This window comes from Pantherophis guttatus, chromosome 2, assembly GCF_059756535.1.
Source record: "Pantherophis guttatus breed Tessera chromosome 2, ASM5975653v1, whole genome shotgun sequence".
Taxonomy (NCBI): domain Eukaryota; kingdom Metazoa; phylum Chordata; class Lepidosauria; order Squamata; family Colubridae; genus Pantherophis; species Pantherophis guttatus.
In genome coordinates this window covers 259,026,952-259,049,682 of record NC_142064.1, presented here as the reverse complement: position 1 = coordinate 259,049,682, position 22,731 = coordinate 259,026,952, and the positions used below count along the sequence as shown (strand labels likewise).

Sequence of the window (22,731 nt, the reverse complement as noted above, 5' to 3'; positions counted from 1 at the left end):
CAGTATTGCAGGCTAACTCTGCCGACTGCCAGCAGTTCGATTCTGACTGGTTCAAGGTTGACTCAGCCTTCCATCCTTCTGAGGTGGGTAAAATGAGGACCCAGATTGTTGGGGGCAATAGGCTTACTCTGTAAACCACTCAAGAGACGGCTGTAAAGCACCATGAAGCGGCATGTAAGTCTAATTGCTATTTGCTAATCGCTACTCTAATCCTGCTAAGACTACTTCTCTGCATGTCAGGCTGATTTCAGGCAATAAACTGTGAGTAAACCGCAGGTCATTTTCACGCAGAACTTTAACTAGAGGTATTCTCAATGGATTTTAGAATGAAATTCAGGTCTTATCAGTAAACATTAACGACAGGGGGAACTCAACAGATTGATCTTTTTATTTTATTGGTTTTTTTTAAACAACTTTTTTTTTTGGTTTTATTTATTAAACAAACCAGCTCGACCACCTTTTTAAAAACTCAACGCTTCCTATTTCAAACTCAGGGGAGCAGACAGACAGGAGAGGAGGCAGGCTCCCAGGCACGCCTCCCCCTACTCCCATAAATAGAAGAGGGGAGAGGCAAGACCTCACATGTTCATATTTATATATATTTACACTCCACACTTTAGAGCAGCTCCCTCCCCCCTTCGGATCAAGAGGCAACGCAGCCCCTCCCAGAAAAATATAAACTCAGGTGAAACCAAAGGAAATAAGCAAAAATACATTCAGCTGGGAGCCTCCCCAAATCCTGATCCTTGCCCCCCCAAATTACACTCCGAGTATCCCACTAAGAGTCTAAACACCCCTAACAGAGGGGACAAATGCAGTGTGCCCCCTCCCCACATAAACAGAAAAGGAGTTAAGGAGACACCCCCATCTTTAGGATACATCAACCGAGAGGAGGGAGGAGCCCCAGCAAAGAGCCCTTCCCCTCCCCCACCAAAAAAATCATTCTGAGGAGAGGATGTCAAAACCAAATCCAAAGGGGAGGGAGAAGTATTCTGGGCTAGTGGTGTCCGGAGAGATTGGGGTCTTGCTTGTCGGTGTGGGAACGGGTGTCCGGCTCAAGGCGGCGGACAGGAGCTCCATCCCGGGGTTGAGGCGCCCGTTCCCAGCAGCGGGGGTTCCACCGAAGAACATCTGACTGCCAGGGCAAGAAGAGGAGCAGAAGGAAAAGAGGAGAAGTTGGTTAAAGGTTAAGATTGGTCTGGGCTGCCATCTTATCCGTCCACTTAGTTAGCCCCAGAAGGCAGCCTCACCTGCTGGTAGACCTCAAAGCGCTGGGCACGAAAGAGGCCGCCGTAGCCAGACCCGGGAGATTTGAGCCTGGCGCTGAAGCCTCCAGAGAAAGGCCTGCGGGAGAAGAGAAAAAGGCTCAGCCTAAGAAAGAGACCCCAGGCAGCCTTCGACCTGGGCTCTCGGTGCTATTAGGAGCCTTGGTGGCACAGCAGACTAAAGCGCTGTTAAGTAACACCAGCTGCCTGCAATTACTGCAAGTTCAAATCTCACCAGGCTCAAGGTTGACTCAGCCTTCCATCCTTCCGAGGTAGGTAAAATGAGGACCCGGATTGTGGGGGCAATAAACTGACTTTGTATAAAAAAGAATACTGCTTGGGGGGGGGGGGCAAAAGCCCTACTAAGCAGGTATATACAAAAGTATGAAGGCTATTGCTTAACGCATTGTAAGCCACCCCGAGTCTCCGGAGAAGGGTGGCATATAAATCGAACCAATAAATAAATAAATGTGGTTCTAAGGAAAAGCACTTCAAACTGGGTGTGTTTCTTCTCTCCAGAGAATTTTTTAAAAAGTTTTTTTTACATCCCGTTTCTCTTTCTAAACAGAAAATCCTGAAAGTCGTGATTTTCTGTAAAGAACAGATTTATATTCCACTCTTCAATAATAATAATAAAAAAATCTCTCTCCAGGGAGAAGCAAAAGCATTATCGATATTTTAATAGCAATGCCTTAAAACCTTCTTTGGAATTCTTCCCTCATCAAATTTGACTTGCTGTGAAACCCAGATCCCATCTTTCCTTCAAGAAGCTCCCAAACAGCTAACAGGTAATCTTTGCCTTACAACTGTTTGCTTACTGACTGTTCAAAGTTACAACAGCACTGAAAAATGTGATTTATGATAGTTTTTCACACTTACGACCTTTGTAGCATCCTGAATCAAAATTCAGATGCTTGGCAACTGGTTCATATTTATGACCGCTGTGTCTCAAGGTCATGTGATTCCCTTTTGCGACTGTCTGACAAGCAAAGTCAATGGGGAAGCCAGATTCACTTAACAATTGGGTTACTAACTTATTAACTGAAGTGAGTCACTTAATGGTGGCAGGCAGCGGTGGGTTTCGGATTATATTACTACCGGTTTGCTGCGTGCATGCTTGCTTCATGGGCGCACCCAGCCTCAAAAATGTGCCTAAATAGGATGGCATAGAGCTGCGGTGGGCTCACCCGTGATTTCTGCTACCAGTTCGGGCAAACTGATCCGAACCGGAAAGGAAGCAGGAAAGGTCATAAAATGGGGCAAAATTCACTTAACAAATGTCTCCCTTAACAACAGAAATTTTGGGCTCAATTGTGGTCGTAAGTCAAGGACTACTGGTAGTAGATTATCCCTCCACAAATTAGGCTTCCCAAGTTTGTGAGATACACGGAGGCTGTCAACGGGGCTGTGTCCAGGAAAAACTTCTTTCCACATGCTTTTGTGTTTTTGTAGATCCCTTACTTAAAATAGGTAAATGAAAAACTGAAATGCTACAATGAAAACACTTCCTTTAACATCATCTTTTTTATTTTATTTTTTACAATAAGGCCTCCAAAGTCCTACAGACATTCCTCATGGTAAAAGCGGGAGGAGGAAGTGACTGGCTGAGGAATTATGGGAGTTGAAGTCCACGCCCTCTTAAAATTGCCCAGGGTTGAGAAACATGGATGTAAACTAATGGGAGAAACATTCCTTCCCACTTGCAGGAACCTTTTTTCCCCCAATCCCATGTCAAAACAAGGAGCTGTACATGTGAACTGCGATCCCCCCCACCTTCCAGGCAACCGCTGTGCTACACCCAGGTGTAATCAAGGGAAAAGCTAAATGACAAGAAGTCGCAATGACACTTCTTCCTTTAGAACTGTTAGAAATTCTCCTTTTCCACCCTAATCATCCTCCATATTTCAGATCTAACAGCTTGATCAGGAGAGCTCTTGGGCCAGTAAGGGATATGATACAGGAATCCAATACATTTTCACAACTTCATCCAGCTGGAAGAACAAATAAGATTTTGCAGCCTTGGAAATATAAACTTCAACCACAGATCATTTCCCCCCACCAGAGAGAGCACTTGCCTGTTTCCAGAAGGGGGCCGGGCACCTACAGACCCCAGACCATTGAGTTTCCGGTAATCTGGCATGGGTTTCATTTCCAGAGCATGAAGCTGAAGAAAACAAGCCTTGTTAGAAGCCGGGTGTTGGAAGCTTCCCTCCCTCCCTCCCAGCAGGCTCCATTTCCCCAACCCTTCTTTACCTCGTTGCGTCCCACTCCGCCGGGGGGAAAGGCTCGGATGGCCGGAGACACCAGTCGCCCAGCCAGTTGTCCTGGGGGCCGGAGTGCCTGGGCAGCCACAGGAACCAGAGGCATTGGAGGAGGGGGAGGCTGGGGTGGTGGCGGGGCAGAGGCAGCTGGGGGTGCTTGTTGCAAAGAGCCAAAGTTCACCACCGGTGGTAACTGGGGCGACTCCACCACTGGCAAGAGCACCTGGGGCAGAAGCAGAAAGAGAGAGTGAGAGTGGCAGATGCTACATTCACAACCTTCCCGGGAAGAGTCTAGGGATCTCCAGGAAAATAAGCTCACCCTCACCTGTTGGGCAGGTCCTGTGGCCGTCAGGAAATTGCTCTGGCTGCCTTGGCCCAGTGTGGCTGGGTAGAACTCAGAAGGGGAGGCGAGTTCCTGACGCACCTGTGAAGGAAGGACGAGGTGGTCAGGGAGCACCTGGTCCTTAGATGGCGACAGCACAGAAAAAAACTGGATATACCCTTTTGGGGTGGTGCCCGGGCAGAACCTGGCTGTGTGGGAGTTCTGGTTTGGGGGACCATAATCTGAGTTACAAATATGATGGGCTGCTGGGCAAGAACAGATGCACAGGTAGTTTCCTAGTAAGGTTTTGATTGCTTATTTAATATCCTATGACTATCACCAAGTGTTGTATCTTATGATTCATGATGAATGTATTTATGACGACTATGATCATGGTTTATCACTTATATCTTTTATGTACACTGAGAGCTTATGCACCGAAGACAAATTCCGTGTGTGTCCAATCACACTTGGCCAATAAAGAATTCTATTTTTTATTTTTCTATTACAACTGTTCAAGTTACGCCATTGAAAAAAGTGACATGACCATTTTTCACACTTATGACACTTATTGCAACATCCCCATAGTCACATGATTTACGTTCAGTTGGTTGACAACTGACTCACATTTATGACAGTTGCAGTGTCCCCGGATCATGTGACACATTCTGACAAGCAAAGTCAATGGGGAAGCCAGATTCACTTAACAAATGTGGCAAGAAAAGTTGTAAAATGGGACAAAACTCATTCAACAAATTTCTCACTTGGCAACATAAGTGTTGGGCTCAACTGTGGTTGTAAGTTGAGGACTACCTGTAGTTTCACAAGGATAGATTAAAAATGGCTTAAAGTTTCAGGAAACTGAATCTTGTTGGAATCAGGGGGAAAAAGAACTGAGAGAGAGACTTGGGCATTACAGAAAATGGGAGAGTTGATGGACCAAAGTTTAGATGTTTTGGTCCCTTACATGGACCAAAACATCCATACATGGACTACTTGAAGGCGGATATTTCAGGTGTTTAAGTTAAGACTTTATGCATGGAACCTTTGCACATCTTCAGTTAAAAAAAAACAAATGAGGCACATATTTTCCAGAGGATTTAATTCCTTTTTTGTTTTCTTGTGCTACCTGGTCTCTATTACCAATTGCTTTTGAAAAGGTCTGGGGAGGCTGAGGGGAGACATGATATGAATTAGAATTGTTTATTGGCCAAGTGTGATTGGACACACAAGGAATTTGTCTTTGGTGCATATGCTCTCAGTATACATAAAAGAAAAGATACGTTCATCAAGAATCATAAGGTACAACACTTAATGATAGTCATAGGGTACAAATAAGCAGTCAGGAAACAATATCAATATAAATTGTAAGGATACAAGCAACAAAATTACAGTCATACAGTCATAAGTGGGGAGAAGATGGGTGGTGGGAACGATGAGATTAATAGTAGTGCAGAGTTAGTAAATAGTTTGACAGTGTTGAGGGAATTATTTGTTTAGCAGAGTGATGGCATTCGGGAAAAAACTATTCTGTCTAATTGTTTTGGTGTGCAGTGCTCTATAGCGTTGTTTTTTGAGGGTAGGAGTTGAAACAGTTTATGTCCAGGATGTGAGGGGTCTGTAAATATTTTCACAGCCCTCTTTTTGACTCGTGCAGTATACAGGTCCTCAATGGATATGAATCTCAATGCAGTTGTCAAAAACTTGGCGAGGAATCTTCTCAGCCAGTGAAGCAAAGCACTTCCTCTGGTAAGCCGTGGCAATATGCTGATAAGTAGTAGTAATCACCCCAATGTCCTCGTACCAAGATGGGCACCGTTTGGGTGAGCAAGCAGGAAAATCAGGTTTAAAATGCCAGATTGCATCTCCTGTGTCATGCTCCTATTGATCTAGTCACCAAGAACAAGCCTCTGCTGATATTGCCCCTCAGAGAATGCTTTGGTAGCACAATCTGGCACACAAAGGGTTCAAAATCAGAAAAACTTGGGTTTTTCTCAGCGTGAGTGTCTTTGCAGTTGGAAAAGCTTGCTTCCCCACCCCACCCCACCCCACCCCACCCCTCTGCATGCAGACCGGAAATTTTGTTTGCTGGATCTTTTTGCTCGACTGCAGGACTGGAAAGCAAATCAATTTCACACCAGAGCTATAAAGGAGGGATGGCTCTTTCAAATGTTGATTCTTCCTCTGTTGCCACATTATCCGAGTGCTTTTCTGTAAAGCTGCCCAGATTCTTTGGGGTTAGGAAGCATATAAGTGGACTAAATGGATAGATAAAACCAAGTTCAGATCAAGAAGCTAGCTTTGTAGACCCTGTTATTTGAAGAGCATTGCATCACTGAGAAAGCGCTGGCCAAAATGTATCTCTAACTCAAAACTCTTGCTTTGATAGCATTTTGGTTTCAGGAGGGCTACTCTGTCCCAATCTGGTTCTCCTTTGGAATTCCAGTTCTCTTTTTCTTCAGTAATTTCACTTGCTCTTCCCCTGTTCTCTGCCCATTACTGACAGCCCTCAACTTACAACCGTTTGTTTAGTACGATTTTAGCGCTCGAAACTTTTGAGTTAGGGTTGTGACTTACAATGACTTACATGTGACAAGATGTGGAAGTCACACTAAGTGACTTACACTCAGTCCTTGCAGTTACACAATCACAGCACAAGTGTTTTATGATCTGAGTGCTTGGCAACTGTCATGCGTTTCTGACGGTTGCGGTGTTCTGCAGCCCGATGATCGCCATCTGCAACTTTCCCAGCCAGCTTCTGACAAGAAAAGCCAAAGGGGAAGCTGATAGGGAAGACTGCAAGTGCTGGTCATATTGTTGTCTTGCTTAAGGACCCTAGCAAAAAGATCATAAAATTGGGTGTAGTCCAGGGGTGAAATCTAAAATTTGTTACTACCGGTTCTGTAGGCGTGGCTTGGTGGGGGTGGGGTAATTTTAGATGCCTCTGATGATCAGGCAAGTCAGCTGGGATCGCCAGAGGCTTTTAAAGGCTTTTTTCCCCCCTACAACCTCTTCGGCCAAAGGGATTGCAGAAAAAAATGCTTTGACGATCCCAGCTGAGCCACGCGATCATCAGAGGCGGTTTTTTTTTTTTTTTACTTTTAAAAGCATTTTTTTGGCCAAAGAGGTTGTAGAAAAAATGCTTTTAAAAGTAAAAAAAAACAGTCTCTGATGATTGTGTGGCTCAGCTGGGCATGGTGAAGGGGGGGGGGGGGGCGCCGGGATTTTTGCTACTGGTTCTCCGAACCACCCCCTCCATCGCTACCGGATCGGTGATCCGGTCCAAACCGGGAGCATTTCACCCCTGGTGTAGTCACACACAATGCCTCACTTAACAACACATTTCCCCGGTTCCTATGGTTGTCGTTAAGTGGAGGGCTCCTTGTCGTCTTGCATTACTTCCCCAGTACCTGAAGCAAGGCCTGTTCAGGAGCCAATTGGCTCCCGCAGAAGGCAGAGCTGTAGATGAAGGAGGGAGGCGGTGCCTGGTACAGCAAGCCCGTAGCCGGAAGTTTGGGCAGGTCGGCCGCCTGCAGAGCTGCTATTTCCACATACTGTCCTTTCAAGGCCATCCCCGAGAGCAAGGCTGAACTCGGAAGCACTGCGCCCGCTGCTGTCTGAGCTGGAGAAGCAGGGGCCGGGCTGGGCTGGAGGTACAGGTGCTGGGACCTAGGGAGCAAGAATCTGGCTCAGATGGCGCCAACAGCTGCGTTTGGGACCCGACCCTCCGGGTGGATCCCAAACAAGGAGGGATCATTGCTCCACCCCCAACCAGGATCAACCTACAGTCTGCTCCCCCACCGGCCTTGTTACCTGTATGAGTGAACAGAGGGGGTGTTTGGACGGTAGTTGCTGCCACCACTTGCGCTGTGGAGCTGAGACTCGAGCTGGGCGTTGGGGACCTGCAGACAAAGAGAACGAATAAAATGCCATCAGAGGATAAAGACACAGGATGCCAACGCAGATGCCCACATCCCCGGCCCACCCCGAGCAGCATGCGTCATTTTAACTGGTCTGTGCCCAGTGCACAATCCCCACTTTCTGTTCCAGGAAAGCATCTCCCTCTTCTGCCTCCCGCCTGCCAAGATGGCTACCTGGTTCCCATAAAACAGCTCCGGGTACAGCCGTGGCCCCTGGCCCCTCTCACCTGCGGAGAGAAACACCATCAGGCGCTAATCTGCTTTTGAGCCATTCGAAGAGTCCCATCCGTCCCCAAAAACAACCAAATCCCCTTCCCTACCTGAGAACATGGGCGCGTCTGCTGGGAAACCATGTAAACAGGAAGAGGCGGCGGCAGCTGGAGCTCCCGGGAAAGATCGGGGCTCGAAGGAACGACTGGGAGGCATCTCGGGGGATGCCCTGTGGCTGGGAGGGGCTGGGGGAAGCAGCTCCCACTCTCGGGGAGCAGAGGCCAGCTGTGGAGAGAGCAGACGGAGAAGCTGTTGAGAGGCAGATGGTCACCGTCTAATTCTCCAATTCCCTCTCACCCAAACCAATTGGACCTATTTTATTTCATTGCTACGTGTGCTGACTCAAACACAAACCTTTAGCAATCTAATTCAAGCTATACACCAGGGAGCAAGCTACTTTTAAGTCCCGTGGAACTGCTCTCATCTCTGACTGCAGCATTGGCTGCTACCCCCACTTACCCCTTCGGTGAGTGCCTGGTGCAGCTCTTCACCTGCTTTGGGGACTTCATTCACAATGAAGCGAAGATCAGCGTCCTGAAAGGCCAAAGTCCCCAGTCGAGGTCTGAGCCCAGGGCTTCTCTGGCTCAGAGTTTTCAAAGAGTAGCCTACGGCAAACCTGGGAGGTAGGTAACCCAGGCGCTCCCAACTGTCACACTTACCTTGTCGCTGGCACCGAATTGGATGGGTGGGCAGGCTCCTGGGGAGTCCAGCTGGGGGCTCTGCTCGGCCTTCAGAACGCCCAGGCCTTCCGTGCTCTCCTTGGCCTTCTCTGCCCGCTGGGAGCGCTCAGTGCCAATAGCGCCCGGGGGAGGGTGGTCTCGGGGCAGGGGCTCCGGGGAGCTGCTCACCTGTTGGCAGAGGAGGAGTGAGGAAGCTCATGAGGCAAACCTTTCAAACCTTAGCAGGTCACGCAAATTGCAAACTATCCCCCTTCAGTGAACAGCTGAGGTTTTCAAGCCATCAAGCAACGTAGGCAGCCTGAAAACATCCCCTATTCGCTGAACAGGGACATCCTGCCATTTGGACAAAGACCCCAGTACAGGTAATCCTCCGCTTAGGACCATAACTGAGCACAAAATTTCTGTTGCTAAGAGACTGTTGTGAATTTTGCCTGTTTTACAACCTTCTTGCTACAGTTGTTAAGCGAATCGCTGCAGTGGGTAAGTTAGTAAACGGTTGTTAAGCGAATCTGTCTTCCCCAATGACTTTGTTTGTCAGCAGGTCGCAAAAGGGGATCACATGACATTGCAACAGTCGTAAATATGAATCAGTTGCCAAGCATTTGAATTTTGATCATGTGACTGTGTGGATGCTACAACAGTCCTAAACTGAAAAACGGTCATAAGTCACTTTTTTTCAGTGCCACTGTAACTTCGGTCATTAAATGAGCTATTCTAAGTCCAAGGACTACCTGTATTCTCCTCATAAATTACCTAAGGGACACACAGCTACCCCTCACTTCAGATGAAGACACCATGATCTCCGTGCCTTCCCTCTCTACTGGAAAAATGATGATGACACAAAATGACTTCAACCAGATCAAAGACAGATTATCCTCTGAAATTTCTGATGCTCAGAGATGGGATCACACCTACATCGTCTGGCAGACTAGCTTCCTAAGATTGTCTTTCTTGAAGCCCCGAAGGAGAATCTCGAAGGGGAGAGCTGGCAGGCTGAAGAGCCAGATGGAACACGGAACACTCGTAAATGCTCCTTTCAAGTAAATCTGAAGTAAGTCTGACTTTGGGGCTGCAAATATTTTGTAAAAGCAACAGACTGTCTCCACCATTATACATTAAGCGTCACATCACTTTAATTTTATTTAGGAAGATGTTTCTATCCTTTAGAATGCAAAGACAAGCACACAAAGAGGTGTTGTAAGCAACTGCCTTTCAGCAAGCAAGACTCTTAATCCATTTAGTTGAATCAAAAGAACTTTTTGCTGAGAGAGAAATGACTACAGGAGAATAAGGCGAAATTTGAAAAAGCCCACGCAAAGCAAACATTCTTTCCTTTCTCCAAGCCCAACTCCCGCCCCCCCCCACCACAAACCAGTCCACAAAAGGTTGTTTGGAGAGTCTCTGAGGTGTGAGGAGATAACAGCTCTTCTTCAGGGCATAATGGCCTTGGAGTCAGGCTGAAACCGGCTGGGAGAGAGTTTGCTCTGTCTCAGAAGATGCTCCCCACTCCCTAATTCTGTCTCTGAAAACATTGCCCCTCCCTATTTCCCAAGCGGTTACAGCAAAAGCAAGCTAAAAATGCCAGCAAGCCTCCCTGCTCCCTCCCCTCCAACAGAATGGCAGGACACAATGGTGGGCCTGACAGGTGTGAATTGTGTCCAGAAAAAAGTTCTTAGAAGGAATGCGGAGGGATGCATCTGGGTACAATTCAAAGTGCTGGCTTCGACCTATGTAGCTTGGGATCTAGGGACTTGCAAGATCACCTTGTCTTATCACACAGTACCTGAAGCAGCAAAGGTATGTGGTTAGTGAGAGGACAACATTGCAAGCTCATGATCGGAAAGAGGGGCAATTGACTCGGTTGCTATGACAATATGAAGAGATTCCGAAAGTCATATGATTTGTGGTTTTAAGGCCGTGATGGTGAATCTATAGCACGCGTGCTGGAAGTGGCATGCAGAGCCATCTCTTCGGGCATGCAAGCAGTCATCCATTATTCTTCTGGGTTCCGGCGCGCCAGCCAGCTGGTTTTCATGTGCACAGGAGCACCCGAAACTGGAAGAGCAGCCGCCCGGAGTGCATGTGCGCGCTGGGAAGATGATCTTCCAGTTTCTGGCACGTGCAAGTGCACCGGCCAGCTGGTTTCCAAACGCGCAAGAAACCGGAAGACCAGGTGGCCAGTGTGCATGTGCACACTTCCCAACATGTGCATGCACTCCAGGCTGCTCTTCCAGTTTCTGGCACATGTGCTCCGTTTCGGCACTCGGTCTCTAAAAGGTTCGCCAACACTGTTTTAAGGTATAAAAGATACGGGTGACTAATGGGAGGTTGCCAATCAGCCTCAAGCCGTCCCTTTTGACTGCTCCCTCATTGCAATGTGATGTAGGTGCCTTAATGGCAAAGGCTTTACGTTTGCTATGCTTTAAATTCTAATAAACTTCTGAATCCTAAAGCGAGACTTTTGTGGTGTGCTGTCTGTTCAATTGTTATTAAATGCAGCTATGCTCATGATTCGGTTTTTCCCCTGACCGGTAGAACCATCTGACTCCAAAGATTGAGCCCTAACTGGGGTTAACGATAACAGAGGAGTAAAAATAGTGACAACAGTGTCTTCCAAGTCCAATAAGCATAGCTTAACTGACTGTGTCAGAAGAACACACAAATTTAAGAGCTAGGTGGCAGAATGTTGACAAATATAAACCTTGTCAGAAGCCATCAAGATCACCAGAGGCAGAATGAAGAGGGAAGTATCAACAATTTGCAGCTACCCAAGAATAAACATTGTACCTTCTTGTCCTTGAGCAAACTGGAGTCTCTAGTTGGTGGTGGCCTCCTCCTTTGTTCCTTAGTGTCTGTTCCTTCTGGATCGGTGGCCAAGGTGTCATCCTTACTTTTGCCAATGGCTCCACCCCGCTTGGTGGCAGCATCCGGTGTGGCTTTCAGACCCCCATCGGGAGAGCTGCGTTGGCTACAGGTGGCCGAGGAGACCTGCGAGTCACTGCTAAGGTCCACGCCACTGTCAGACAGGCTCATCTGAAAGAGAGGCCAATGGGATCCAGGTTAGGAGAGTCCAGGATTAAAAGGAAGCCCAGAACCAAGTCTTCTTAATTTGTTAGCATCGGTTCCGCTCTCTCACGGACATGCTTCTCCCACCCCTTCCAGCAGAGACACCCCCAGCTCTCTCACCTCTGTACTTGCAACCTCTTCAAAGGCGTTCAGTGGGTCAATCCATGGTTCTACAGAGGCAGGACGGTAGCTTTTCCGAGAAGGGTCTGATTGAATGAAGTACAAGGGCAATTGTGTGGAGCTTCTCTATGACTTCTAAGGAGGCCTTCAAGGCTCACCCTATCCAAACTGAAGACTTGTTCCAGCTCATAAGAAGTGTTTATTTTCAACCCGTATGAATTTTGCCAGACATTTGATGCCCAGAGGTTGCAGACACTCCCTGCCTGTTCCTTGCCAAACACCTATCCAGAGTGCTCAAAGAATAGCTGACAAAATGGACATTAAAAAAAAATAAAAAAAATAACCCCATACCTATACAGACACACTTTTTAACTGGTATGATCCGGTTTGTTTTGGTCCAAAGGATTATCCGTCACTGCTAGAGCTGCCTATGTACACTTCAACTCAACCTCAACCCTCCCCTCCCTTCCTTTCCTTTCCTCAATCAAGTAACTTACTAGAATTCAGACGGTTCCAGATCTGTGGGGCTAGCCCTTCTGACACTGGCACACTCCTGCTGAGAGGCTCCCCTGGTGTCTCTTCTTTGGAGGGTGCGAAACCTGGTCCACTGGGAAAGCTCAGGGGCTCCTGGGAGAAGTGGGGAAAGAGGTACCAAAGTTATCTCTAAACGTTTAAGCCAAATACGTGTCTCTTTCCCTCAATTTTGCACTAGGATGGAAAAAAAAATCTGCTTACCTGCTGTAGAAGATCTTGCTTGCGAGGCCGTTCTCGGCGTTTTGCACCAAAGCCGCTTACTGTGCCAGATTCCTTCAGAGGAGCACTGCCAGAACGGAGAAGCTGGTTCTTGTCCAGGAAGCAGGAATCTGAATAGAGAGGAGATAGCGATTCCAATCAAACCAGACAGAATCAGGCAACAATATTAAAGATGATAAAAAACTCTATATACACAATACCGTAAGTTGGAAGGGCCCTTGGAGGTCTTTTATTCCAACCCCGTATGTCATTCTATTCCAAGGCCCTCAACCAAAAATGGTTGTGTAACCTTTTCTTGAAAATCTCCAGTGTTGGAGCACTGATTAATTGTTCTAATTGTCAGGAAATTTCTTAATTTTACATAAATTCTGTCTCTCTCTGGAAGCTGATACATTTTACTTCTCCAAGCACCTTAGTGGCAATGCAGCACACAGGACAATAAGCCATTCTAGAGTCCATTATTAGTAACCTGCAAAACCAAGCTTACACTGTGTCTTGGGGAAACCAGATCTGCCATAAAAAACTCATATGAGCTTTTAGAAATTTTACTGTCAAAAGAGGAAAAGAGATGGGAGCGCCAAAGCATTATGATTTCCCTGGCAACTTCCACTTGAAAGCTAATAAACTAGCAATCTTTGAACTTAATTTTAATAGCTACCATGAACACCCCAAGTTGTTTTTTCACTGTGTAATCTCATTGATTACAATGGGATTATTAAACAATAATCATGAAACAATATGAAAAAAAGAAAATGCTTGTCCCTCCCCACCCCCCTCACAATCCCTGTGAAAACTGGCATTCTTGCCAACTAGCAAATTATAGTCCAAAGGTGCTTTTCAAATGACAACTGGACTTCCTTGGTTTTTTTCTTTTGTAACCAAGAAACTTCTTCCGTTCACTGAAGAAGCTTCTTGGATGAGAAGCAAAACGTCTACAAAGGAAAAACAACAACTCCAGTTGCCTTTTGAAAAAAAAAACACCTTTGGGACAACTATGACCCGGATGATTTGAGAATCTCCACAGACATTTAGCAAATGATACAACCAATTTTTTGTGAGCTTTGGCCTAAAAAAGCTCCACGTTACCTGTATTGCTACCACTCCTATTCTCAAAGCACCCCAACGGGAGGCCCGAAGCATTCCCACTTCCGGATCCGAGGAAGGACGGCTGAGCCGGGCCAGGGGAGGCGGGCTTTGTGTGGCGGCTGCCCAGTTCCGCTAGAGCCTGCTGGATGCCAGCTGGGTCACTGTGAATGACGCGATCCAAACGATACACTGTACTGGTAGTAGGAGCAGGAGGGAGGCTCAGGCCGGGAGAGTGATCGTCTGTGTTTCGGCTGGAGGGGAGCAAATAGCGATTGATGGAAAATATTACAAAAGAGAAGGCAGAAAGGAAGGAGCGGGCAATGATTTCTCCTCCCTCTGTCCACAGTAAGCCACCCTCAAATACCCTCCCTTCCATTTGGGGCCCAAGGCTTTTCTTTCTATGCCTGTGATGGATGAGCCCACTTCTCGTTTCTGATTCCATGGGTCTTGACTCAAGAAAAGGAGCGGGACTTCTTCTTGATCCAGCTTGTCAGCTAAAGGATTTTATTAACACCAAAAATAGGGTGACAAACTGGCAAATAGCTAAGGATTTTTATGATAAATTCCTTGAAAGGAAGAAGTGGGGAGTGGGTAGCTTCAGAAGGACTTATTTTGGCGGGAGAGGGACACGGGACAACATTCAAGCAGAATTTTGGTGCTTGTATTGAAGGCACTGATGAGGACTACCTGGTTACATAAGCTTTCGTCCAGAAGATTATACTGGAATTTAACAGAGATGGAAAGGGATTGAGGAACATGCTCTGTAAAAGCATTCCTAAACAGAGCCGAGACTTTCCAACGTGACTACTTGAACTGGACATGAATTAGTGTGTTATTTCAGCCACCAGGAATAATCAGGCATGGCAGGTAAGGCTGTCTACACTTATATTTACTGTGGGAAGGCTGGACCAGGGGAGACAGGTGGACTGTCAAGAGAGGGTGTATCTGAACACCCTTTGGTTTTGCTCCTAACAGAAGGCGATGCTTTTCCCACATGATTTGAAGCCTGGTAACCTTGTTGCTTTTTAAATTTCTTTGCAGGGACATTTGTTACATGTTAAAAGTTTTTATCCTTCTACACGATGTAACATTTTAAAGATAAAACGCTAGTAAAGTACAAACCAAAATTGCAACTGCAGCTTAACTGAGTGAGACACACTACGGATCGCTGCCGATAACCCTTTTCTAATAACCAGCCAGGTAAGGGTTGGACCGCAACTCCCATCATTCCCGGCCAGAGCAACCAGGCTGCCTGGAAATATGGTGGCACCTTGGTACTCAACTGCTTTTGAAACTCATCGAAATTAGTACGCAAGGCATTTTGACGCAAACTTTCCCCCCCTACCCCGATACTCACTTATTTGTTTGATACTCAACGCACAAGCTAGAATTTGTCGGTGTCGACTGCCGTGTGACTTGCTACATTATTCCTTATGGGAAAAAAATCTGTTTGGTACTTATTGCGCCTCCTGGAACAAATTAACGATTAAGGTACCACCGTAAGGGGAAACGTAGCCCAACAAAACTTAGGACAGCACCTTGGTTGGAAATGGTGGTGGTGGCTATGCTAGTTTAAGTCACACTTCAAATCACAAAGTCATTCCACTTGCCTTGAGTTCCCTGCTTTTGCTTTGGGCCCTCCTCTCTCTCTCCCCCGCTTCACCTCCCACCCACCCTTCACAAAGGTTACCACCAGGACTTGCCTGCGATTCTTGGGAGAGGGCCAGCTTCTTTTCTCCCCTCCGCTGCGTCCGCCGCTGCTCCCTCCACGGCCAGCTTTGCCTCCTCCCCCCGAGCCAGGGTTGGAGCGCCGGTTCTGTCGGTCCATGCCAGGCCGTTGGCTGGAGAAGCTGCGTTTGGACATTTCTTTCTTCTGGGCTAAACTAAGCTCGTTGGTAGAGGGACGCCCCCCGACGGAAGGCACACCGGAGCAACCCCCTTTCAGGAAGGCAGTGGGGGGAGGTCCGCCAGGCGCCGGCTCTTTCTCCCCACCACCGCGGCGCTCTGTGAAGTCACTGCTCTCTGAAGCCGTCTCCCACTCCTCATTTGCCTGGTCAGAGTTCTGGTTGGACAAATCCGGAGACTTTGTGCCAGCCGCTCTACGGGCAGTCGATTCCTCTGGGACCGGAACAGAAGGTGCCGGGGAGAAAGGCTGACCCACCACCCTCTGTTCACCGTTGAGTCGGGCGGCGTTCTCCCGCTCCTGTTTCAGCCTCCGGAATCGAGGTGGCTTGTCCTGTTGCTGAGAACGGCCATGGCGCCGTCGCCGAGATGGTCGGTCAAAGCCACGATCGGAGTTGGGGCCAAGGGGAGGTTGTTTCGGGGGGGCTTGAAAACCACCGGTATCCTCTGGGGCCATCGGGGGAGGTCCCGATGGTGCCTTTTCCTTCACTGAAGATTCCAGAACCACTTCTTGTTGCTTTTCGGGTTTCTTGTTGGGTTGGGGCTTAGATGGAGGGCTCCACCCGCCAGGGGGAGCGCGGCCACCTCCTCGGCCACGACGGGAAGGTACACCCCGGGGAGTGAAGACACGCCCGCTACGAGCTCCTGGATCTGAGAGGCGTGGGGGCATCTTATCAGCAAATCGAGGCAAGCCAGGGTGCTGGGAAGGGGGTGCTGCTGTATGAGTCACCGGTGGCCCTCGATTGCGCTGGCTAGGGGCTGGCTCTTTGGTCATCTCCTTGTCTGAATGGGCCACATCGCTGGCACTCTCATGGGTCTCACTCCCTGTCTCAGACCCACGCTGACGTCGCCGTTTCGGGATCTCTTCATACTCGGAGCCTTCACTTCGCGTCTCACTGGTGTTGCGAGGACGGAAATTGGAGCCGGGCCCCGTAGATTTACCAGGCCCATCATCAAGCCGATAGAAAGGCTCACGGTAGCTACGGAACTCTCGGCTTCTTCCCCGGCCACCTCGGCCACGGCCACTGTAAGCACCTCGGAAGCCCCGTCCTCGGGCAAAATACTCTCCTCGCCCCCTTGCCCGACCACGGCCAGCATAGCCACCACGCTCGTAAGGGACTTCTCGCCGCCGCCGGCTTGGCGACAGGTTGCCCTGTTGATGTTGATGTTGATGATGTTGCTGCTGCTGCTGCTGTTCTTTGGGTGGCATCACTGTTCCACCATTGACCACTGGCTTGGCTTTGTTCTCCTTGCCTGGTTTTGGAGGCTCTTTGGGTTGTTCTGGCTTACTACTCACTGCCTCTCCACTCTCCTTGGCCTTTCCTCCAGTACGCACATCGTCAGCTTCATCTTTTATCTCCTTAGGAGGTGGCAGTTTCTTAATAGGTCCAGCTCGGCGTTGAGTCTTGTCTCCGGAAAGGTCTTCAATTTTCCGGCTGCTGCCAGGACGAGGACCCCAACGTGTCTCCGTTTTGGGCTCACGCCGTGGCTGCTTATGGAATTCATGCTGCTGCCGCGGTGGCTTTTCCACCCGCCGTATTATCTCCTCTTTGACTGGGGTCTCCTCTTTGGGCTGTTCAGAGGGAGGCTTTTTAGCTACTACTGGACGAATGATCAGAGGCTCCACTGGTTTGACCTCTTCCGGGAGATCACGATGGAGCAACTGTGGTTCCTCTTCACTTTTGCGAGGTGTTTGGATTTGGGGCTCTGGTCTCCCATTTCTGTTCACTTCCACCGGTGCTGCCAGAGGCATGCTAGCTTGCCAGGGCCCTCCTTGCCGTGGGGGCTCGTCCATTGGGAAGCGATGCAATGGTGCAGGGTTGCCATTTTCTGAGAAACCCTGGTAGTTCCCCATGTATGGCTGAGGGGTGACAGCATCACGGAGGCGAACAGGTGGTGTCTCGCTCCTGAAAAAAGACATCAAGTATATATTTTATTACGGAAGTCAACAAGTGGTTGATTTCTGTAATAAAAGTAGTATTCAGTAGTACACGATAAGCTGTTCTAAACTCAATTGTAAAATTTTGGTACCCTGTTTTCCCCAAAATAAGACATCCCCTGATAATAAGCCCAATCGGGCTTTTGAGTGCATGGCAATAAGGTCAAGTGCTTATTTCAGGGGTCAAAAAAAAATATAAGACAGGGTCTTATTTTTGGGGAAACACAGTAACAGAATTGTCAAAATCTGGAATGTCTTGCCTGAGTCAGTTTTCCCAACCATTAACTTTCAGAGTTTCAATTCTACCTTAACTTCTATGGACCTCACTCCATATTTAGGAGGTCCCTAAGGGGGCATGCGGAAGTGCACTGGCGTGCCTATCATCCTGTCAATGTTTTGATTTTCTAGTTTTGTTTGTTCAAATTTGTAATTTTCATTTGACAAATAAAATAAAATAAATAAAAAATGACAGCCCCAAGCCGTGCCATCTTCCTTCCTCTGTCTTCTCACCAACTCTCCAGTTTCATGCATGTGGCATAAGGAACTGCAATGGAGATTCAAAAACTGATGTCTCTGGGGATGAGGCATACAAGCGTGAATTTCCTTCATCATTCAAAAGGACCACGTTTCCTGATGTGGTTCCAATAACAAAAACATCAGATTACTGTACAAGACAGGATTTTTCATTTATCTGTCCCCTCATTCCTGCATCCAAGCAGCCCAAAAATCTTCTAAAGGTTCCTCACCTTAAGCCTTTCTCCTCTTCATCTTGCTGCCGAAGAGATGCTGTCGGAGGCCGTGAGTCAACACTAGAGGGGGCATTGGTGAAGACATCTCCAGCCCAGGCTAGCTTGGGATCAACAGGTGGGGTGCCACGCTCTCGAAGGATGGGAGGATGGCGTTCAAATTGCTCCGAGTTGGAACCCCCGCTGTCTGATCGCTCACGGGGCAGAAGACCTGAGGGGAGAGAAAGGGCAGCACAGAAATCAGATCTAATTCCCCGTGCAGTCTTCTAAATTAGCGGTCTCCAATCTTTCCGGCTTTGCCGATTGGGGGGGGGGAGGAGGGAAAGAGGATGGTTTTGTGCTAGTGGTGGGGGAGCACGCGCAGCTCCATTTGTGCAAGTGGTGGACACACACAGCTCACACAAATGGAGCTGCATGCACATGCTCACTTGCTGCATGTGCAAGTGGAGCTGTGCGTGCGTGTCCCTGCTGCTTCCGCGGCCCGATAGTGGGCTGCGGCCCAGGGGTTGGGGACTTGTTCTAAATCCATCTTCCATCGGATTCATCTTACCCACAAATCAACATTGGTTTCAATGATACGTACCAGAGGGGTGTACACCAGGAGGATAAAAATCCATAGGGGGCCGGCCCTGCATCATGCGTGGGTCCATGTAAGGCGGGATCATCATCCAGCGAGGGTCAAAGTTTATTTGGGGCATTGGCGGAGGCCGCCCAATAGAACCCGGGTAGATGCCTTTGGGTGGAGCCTGCTGTGCCTGAGGGGGTGCCGAGGGCTGCTGCTGTCCAGGTGGCCCCGACTGAGGATGAACATTGCCCGAGGGGCCCAGAGGGGCCAGAGGAACACCTGATGCCTGCTGCTGGGTAGAGGAAGACAATGGAGGCTGGACCTGGCTTTGTTGTTGTTGCTGCTGCTGCTGCTGCTGCTGCCACTGCTGCTGCTGTTTCAGCAATTGCTCCTGGGAGGGTAATGAGAGCATCTTTTATGACACAGTAATTTCAACAACTGCTCCTAAACAGAGCCTGTCAGATCTGCCAACAAACCGCTTCAGCCCAGCTTTGCTTCGCTTTGATGGCAGCCTGCCATAAACTGTGGGGAGGGAGGAATGGGAGGATACAGGGAGGGGGGAATGACAGGAACCAGAGGTGCAAACCAGAGACAACGGTTGAGATCTCCAAGGACACCAGACTGGGAAAGAAACGCGAACGCGCACCAAAGAGGAATGCCAAAATGTGGAAAACACCTAGTTTGAACCTTACTGGACACCACCAAGAAGACCAAGGGGAGGCAGACCTGGGAGAAGGGAAAATTACCGGGTTTGTGCAGGAATCCCTCAGATCTGGCTTTGCTACGCTGTAACCACTTAGCTTTGGTAAAAGTTATACCTTTCACTACAAATGGAGTCGAGGGTCTTTCTTTCCTAAATGCCTAAGCTGGGACAGGTCTGACACAGCTCCCACTTGCACAAGCAACTGCTAGATATGTTGTTTCAGTACCTGCGGGGACATCAGCAGGTACCAAATCCTCAATCAGACCTCAGCCTAACAAGTTCTATGGGCTGTTTCTTCTCAGACATATTACCTGTTGTTGCCGCTGGAATCGAGGTGGTAAGGACTTCTGATATTTTGAATAGCCAAGGGTCTGAGCTGGAATTGGCTGGCGAGCCGGGAGAACCGTCTCTCCTTTGGGCTCCACCTTGGCAGAGATGGGCACTGCTGGAAGGACGGGTCCAGGTAAGGCTGGTTGCTCTTCCCTCACTTCTGGAACCTCCTTGGGAGGAGGTGGCGGAGGCAGAGGGGGTTCAGCTACTGTGGAACAAGGTAGAACAGGAAAGACAGGAAATGAGCGGCACAGTTCCATGTGCCTATAACCGGTGATGGTGAACCTATGACACACATCATAGGTGACACAACCTGTCATTTTTGGTGACACGCCAAGCCTCTGGACCCTCTGCAAGTTATGCAGAGTCATGCTCTTGTATGGCCTCTGGAGCTTCCAAAAAGTACTTCTGAATGGAGTATGCTTTCCTGCTCCTTTTGGAGTTACACGGTTGCTCAAGAGCATTCTTCAGTTTCCAGGCCTCGTGATGCCTTTGAGAGGCATTTTGAAAAATATTTATAATTATGTAAGAATTTATTTAATACATTTAAATAATTTAATTCTAGTTGCTATTCTGTTATGAAATGGTTCTCTTTTATTGCGGGTGTGTGGGTGTGAGTGTGACACACCGGCAGACTCAAGCATTTTCTGAATTTTTGACAGCTGAGCTCAAAAGGTTCATCATCACTGATGCATCATCATCATCATCTTAGCCACTGTCTATTCATTACACGATGAAGGCCTCTTCCGCACATTTCCAACCGATGCCATTGATCTATAAAATCCCTAAAACGTATCTTCCTGAACATACCTTTCTCTCTACACTTAGGCTCTGATGGCTCAAAATCTAGCAGGAAGCAACTTTTCAACATACCTTTCTCACTTGTTAAGAAAAAAATAAGATTTTTTCCTGTATTGATGGTAACATGAACTCCCCTACTCCTGCATTGTTATTCATTTAAATCTTTCTTGAGCATTATCGAGAGGTTTGCAAAATGACCATTTGATGATATAATTTTAATCCAATACCTTGTGATGCAGGATGGTTTGTGAGATGTCCAAATTAAGAAAAATGTAATCCTGTTCCCTCAGACTGCAGCTGCCCAGCACGGCCAGAAATAGCTCATAAATTGGATTTTGGAGGGGTCTTTTTTTTTTTAATTTGGGGAGAATTCATACGCAGAAAATGAGAGTACCAGGAAGAAAAACAGACCTTTCTCCTCACATCAGTTATGCACCTACAATCAAAATCCGAGAGACCTTTCCTATTTTTCTCCACTTCTGATCAAACAACATAAAAGATGGATTGATAATGCCTTCTGTTAAGTCCTTGACTAACTAACAGCTCCAAAGCATTGCAAAAGATTCTGAGGGTCTCTTCTACAGTAGTCTAGCCCAAAACCTCTATGTACATTTAAAAATCAAAAGCATAGCCCTGCTAACTGGGAATGACGGAGAATGTAGTCTAACCCACTAAAAGATGCCAGTGTGTAGATGGCTGTTCTGGAACATGCTTTCAGCTGATGTGGGCCAAGGCCTGTTGAGTTGTCTTGCTCATGGAAGTTAACAGAGAATGGGCTCTGTTGACAGGCACCAGCCTTGCTCTACTTGACCTGCCTGGATTTTACTTAATCTGAAATTTAAATCAACCCAAATATTCCAAATGTTATTTGTACTGATTCAAAAACTGTTGGACTAAGAGATGGCTTATTTCCAATTTGAAAAAGAACAGTTTTTTTCTTCAAAGAAGGTTAAAATACAAAACGCCAAAATATTTAAAAAAAACAAAAGAAAAAACCCACAACAACAAAAAGACAAAAACAAGAAAAAAAGTGCCTTTAAAAAAGTCTGACACATATACACATAACATCCTCCCTAGTTGAAAGCTGGTTTAGTATAATAGAGCAATGTTGGTTTCCCACCCCTTGCCAAACAGACCAAAAATACTCTTAAACTGTTAAACTACTGAATACTTACAAATTGTTAGCCTGTCATCTATAAACTATATTAATAACAAAATAAGTTAACAGAAAAAAAGAACAATAATGAATGTATTATGTAAAGATATAAAAGTAATAAAAATTGTGAACAGTAATAAGAGAGAGTTGAAATTCCCAAATTTCAAAGAGAAGGTTGAAATGCCCTCTGTTATCCCTTTTTTTCTCCTTCATTTTGCACGCACTGTATGTAACATGGCTGCAGTTTCACTGGCTCTCTAGCTAGCATCTCAGATATGGTTTTCTAACACTAACAGAAAGAAAAATTTACCAAGAGCGGTTGAGTCCAAGTTGCTCCCATTGCTGCTGTTGCTGCTGACACTGCCACCGCCGACACTGGCAGCCGTGTTGTGAGGTTTGTTAGCTAAAACCACCTCCTCTTTTTTTTCTTCTGGGGAGCCTGGGGCAGCCAATGGATTGGGGGGCACTGGGGTGGGAGGTGGAGGAGGAGCAGGGGGCTCTTTGGGAGGTTCCGGCTTCAGACGCTTGTCGGGGGCGCCAAATTTCTCGTCCAGTCGCTTGAGTTTCTCGGCGCAGGCGGCTCGCCGTTCCTCTTGCATGCGCCGTTCCTCCTCCTCCCGCCGACGTCGGGCCCGCTCCACCGCAGCAGAAATCTCCGACGAGGACTGCTTTCGGCGCTGGCGCCAAGCTTCATCCTCATCCTCAGGAGGAAGTGGCCGTAGTGAGCGGTCCTGGAGGGAAGAAATGGGCTTGGCTCAAAGCTGCTCCCTCAATGGAATTGCGTTTTGAGGGAGAAGAAGGGATCTTTCCTGAGTTAAGCACCGCAGTGGGAATTCAAAGGTTGGA

The 22,731-nt window shown here is 47.7% G+C and overlaps 1 protein-coding gene across 12 annotated transcripts in view; it reads right to left on the bottom strand.

The window, feature by feature from the left end:
* Window positions 1-370: 370 nt before the first annotated feature.
* PRRC2A (proline rich coiled-coil 2A) overlaps window positions 371-22,731 on the bottom strand; it is a 53,064-nt gene continuing 30,703 nt past the window's right edge. For 2 of the 12 annotated variants that reach the window (XM_087883892.1, XM_087883891.1), the window contains exons 12-32: window positions 22,196-22,616; window positions 19,910-20,136; window positions 18,914-19,286; window positions 18,331-18,541; window positions 15,447-17,552; window positions 13,744-13,994; window positions 12,640-12,767; window positions 12,402-12,531; window positions 11,905-11,990; window positions 11,506-11,751; window positions 8,698-8,886; window positions 8,498-8,572; window positions 8,089-8,263; window positions 7,943-7,995; window positions 7,662-7,750; window positions 7,259-7,517; window positions 3,846-3,950; window positions 3,519-3,749; window positions 3,341-3,429; window positions 1,251-1,344; window positions 371-1,135 (exon numbers count right to left, since the gene is read on the bottom strand). In XM_087883892.1, the coding sequence (XP_087740018.1) occupies window positions 998-1,135; window positions 1,251-1,344; window positions 3,341-3,429; window positions 3,519-3,749; window positions 3,846-3,950; window positions 7,259-7,517; window positions 7,662-7,750; window positions 7,943-7,995; window positions 8,089-8,263; window positions 8,498-8,572; window positions 8,698-8,886; window positions 11,506-11,751; window positions 11,905-11,990; window positions 12,402-12,531; window positions 12,640-12,767; window positions 13,744-13,994; window positions 15,447-17,552; window positions 18,331-18,541; window positions 18,914-19,286; window positions 19,910-20,136; window positions 22,196-22,616 (5,676 nt within the window). In that variant the 3' untranslated portion in view covers window positions 371-997. The remainder of the gene's footprint in view (window positions 1,136-1,250; window positions 1,345-3,340; window positions 3,430-3,518; window positions 3,750-3,845; window positions 3,951-7,258; window positions 7,518-7,661; window positions 7,751-7,942; window positions 7,996-8,088; window positions 8,264-8,497; window positions 8,573-8,697; window positions 8,887-11,505; window positions 11,752-11,904; window positions 11,991-12,401; window positions 12,532-12,639; window positions 12,768-13,743; window positions 13,995-15,446; window positions 17,553-18,330; window positions 18,542-18,913; window positions 19,287-19,909; window positions 20,137-22,195; window positions 22,617-22,731) is intronic. The other 10 variants (XM_087883895.1, XM_034421483.3, XM_087883894.1 and 7 more) reach the window with 6 other exon arrangements.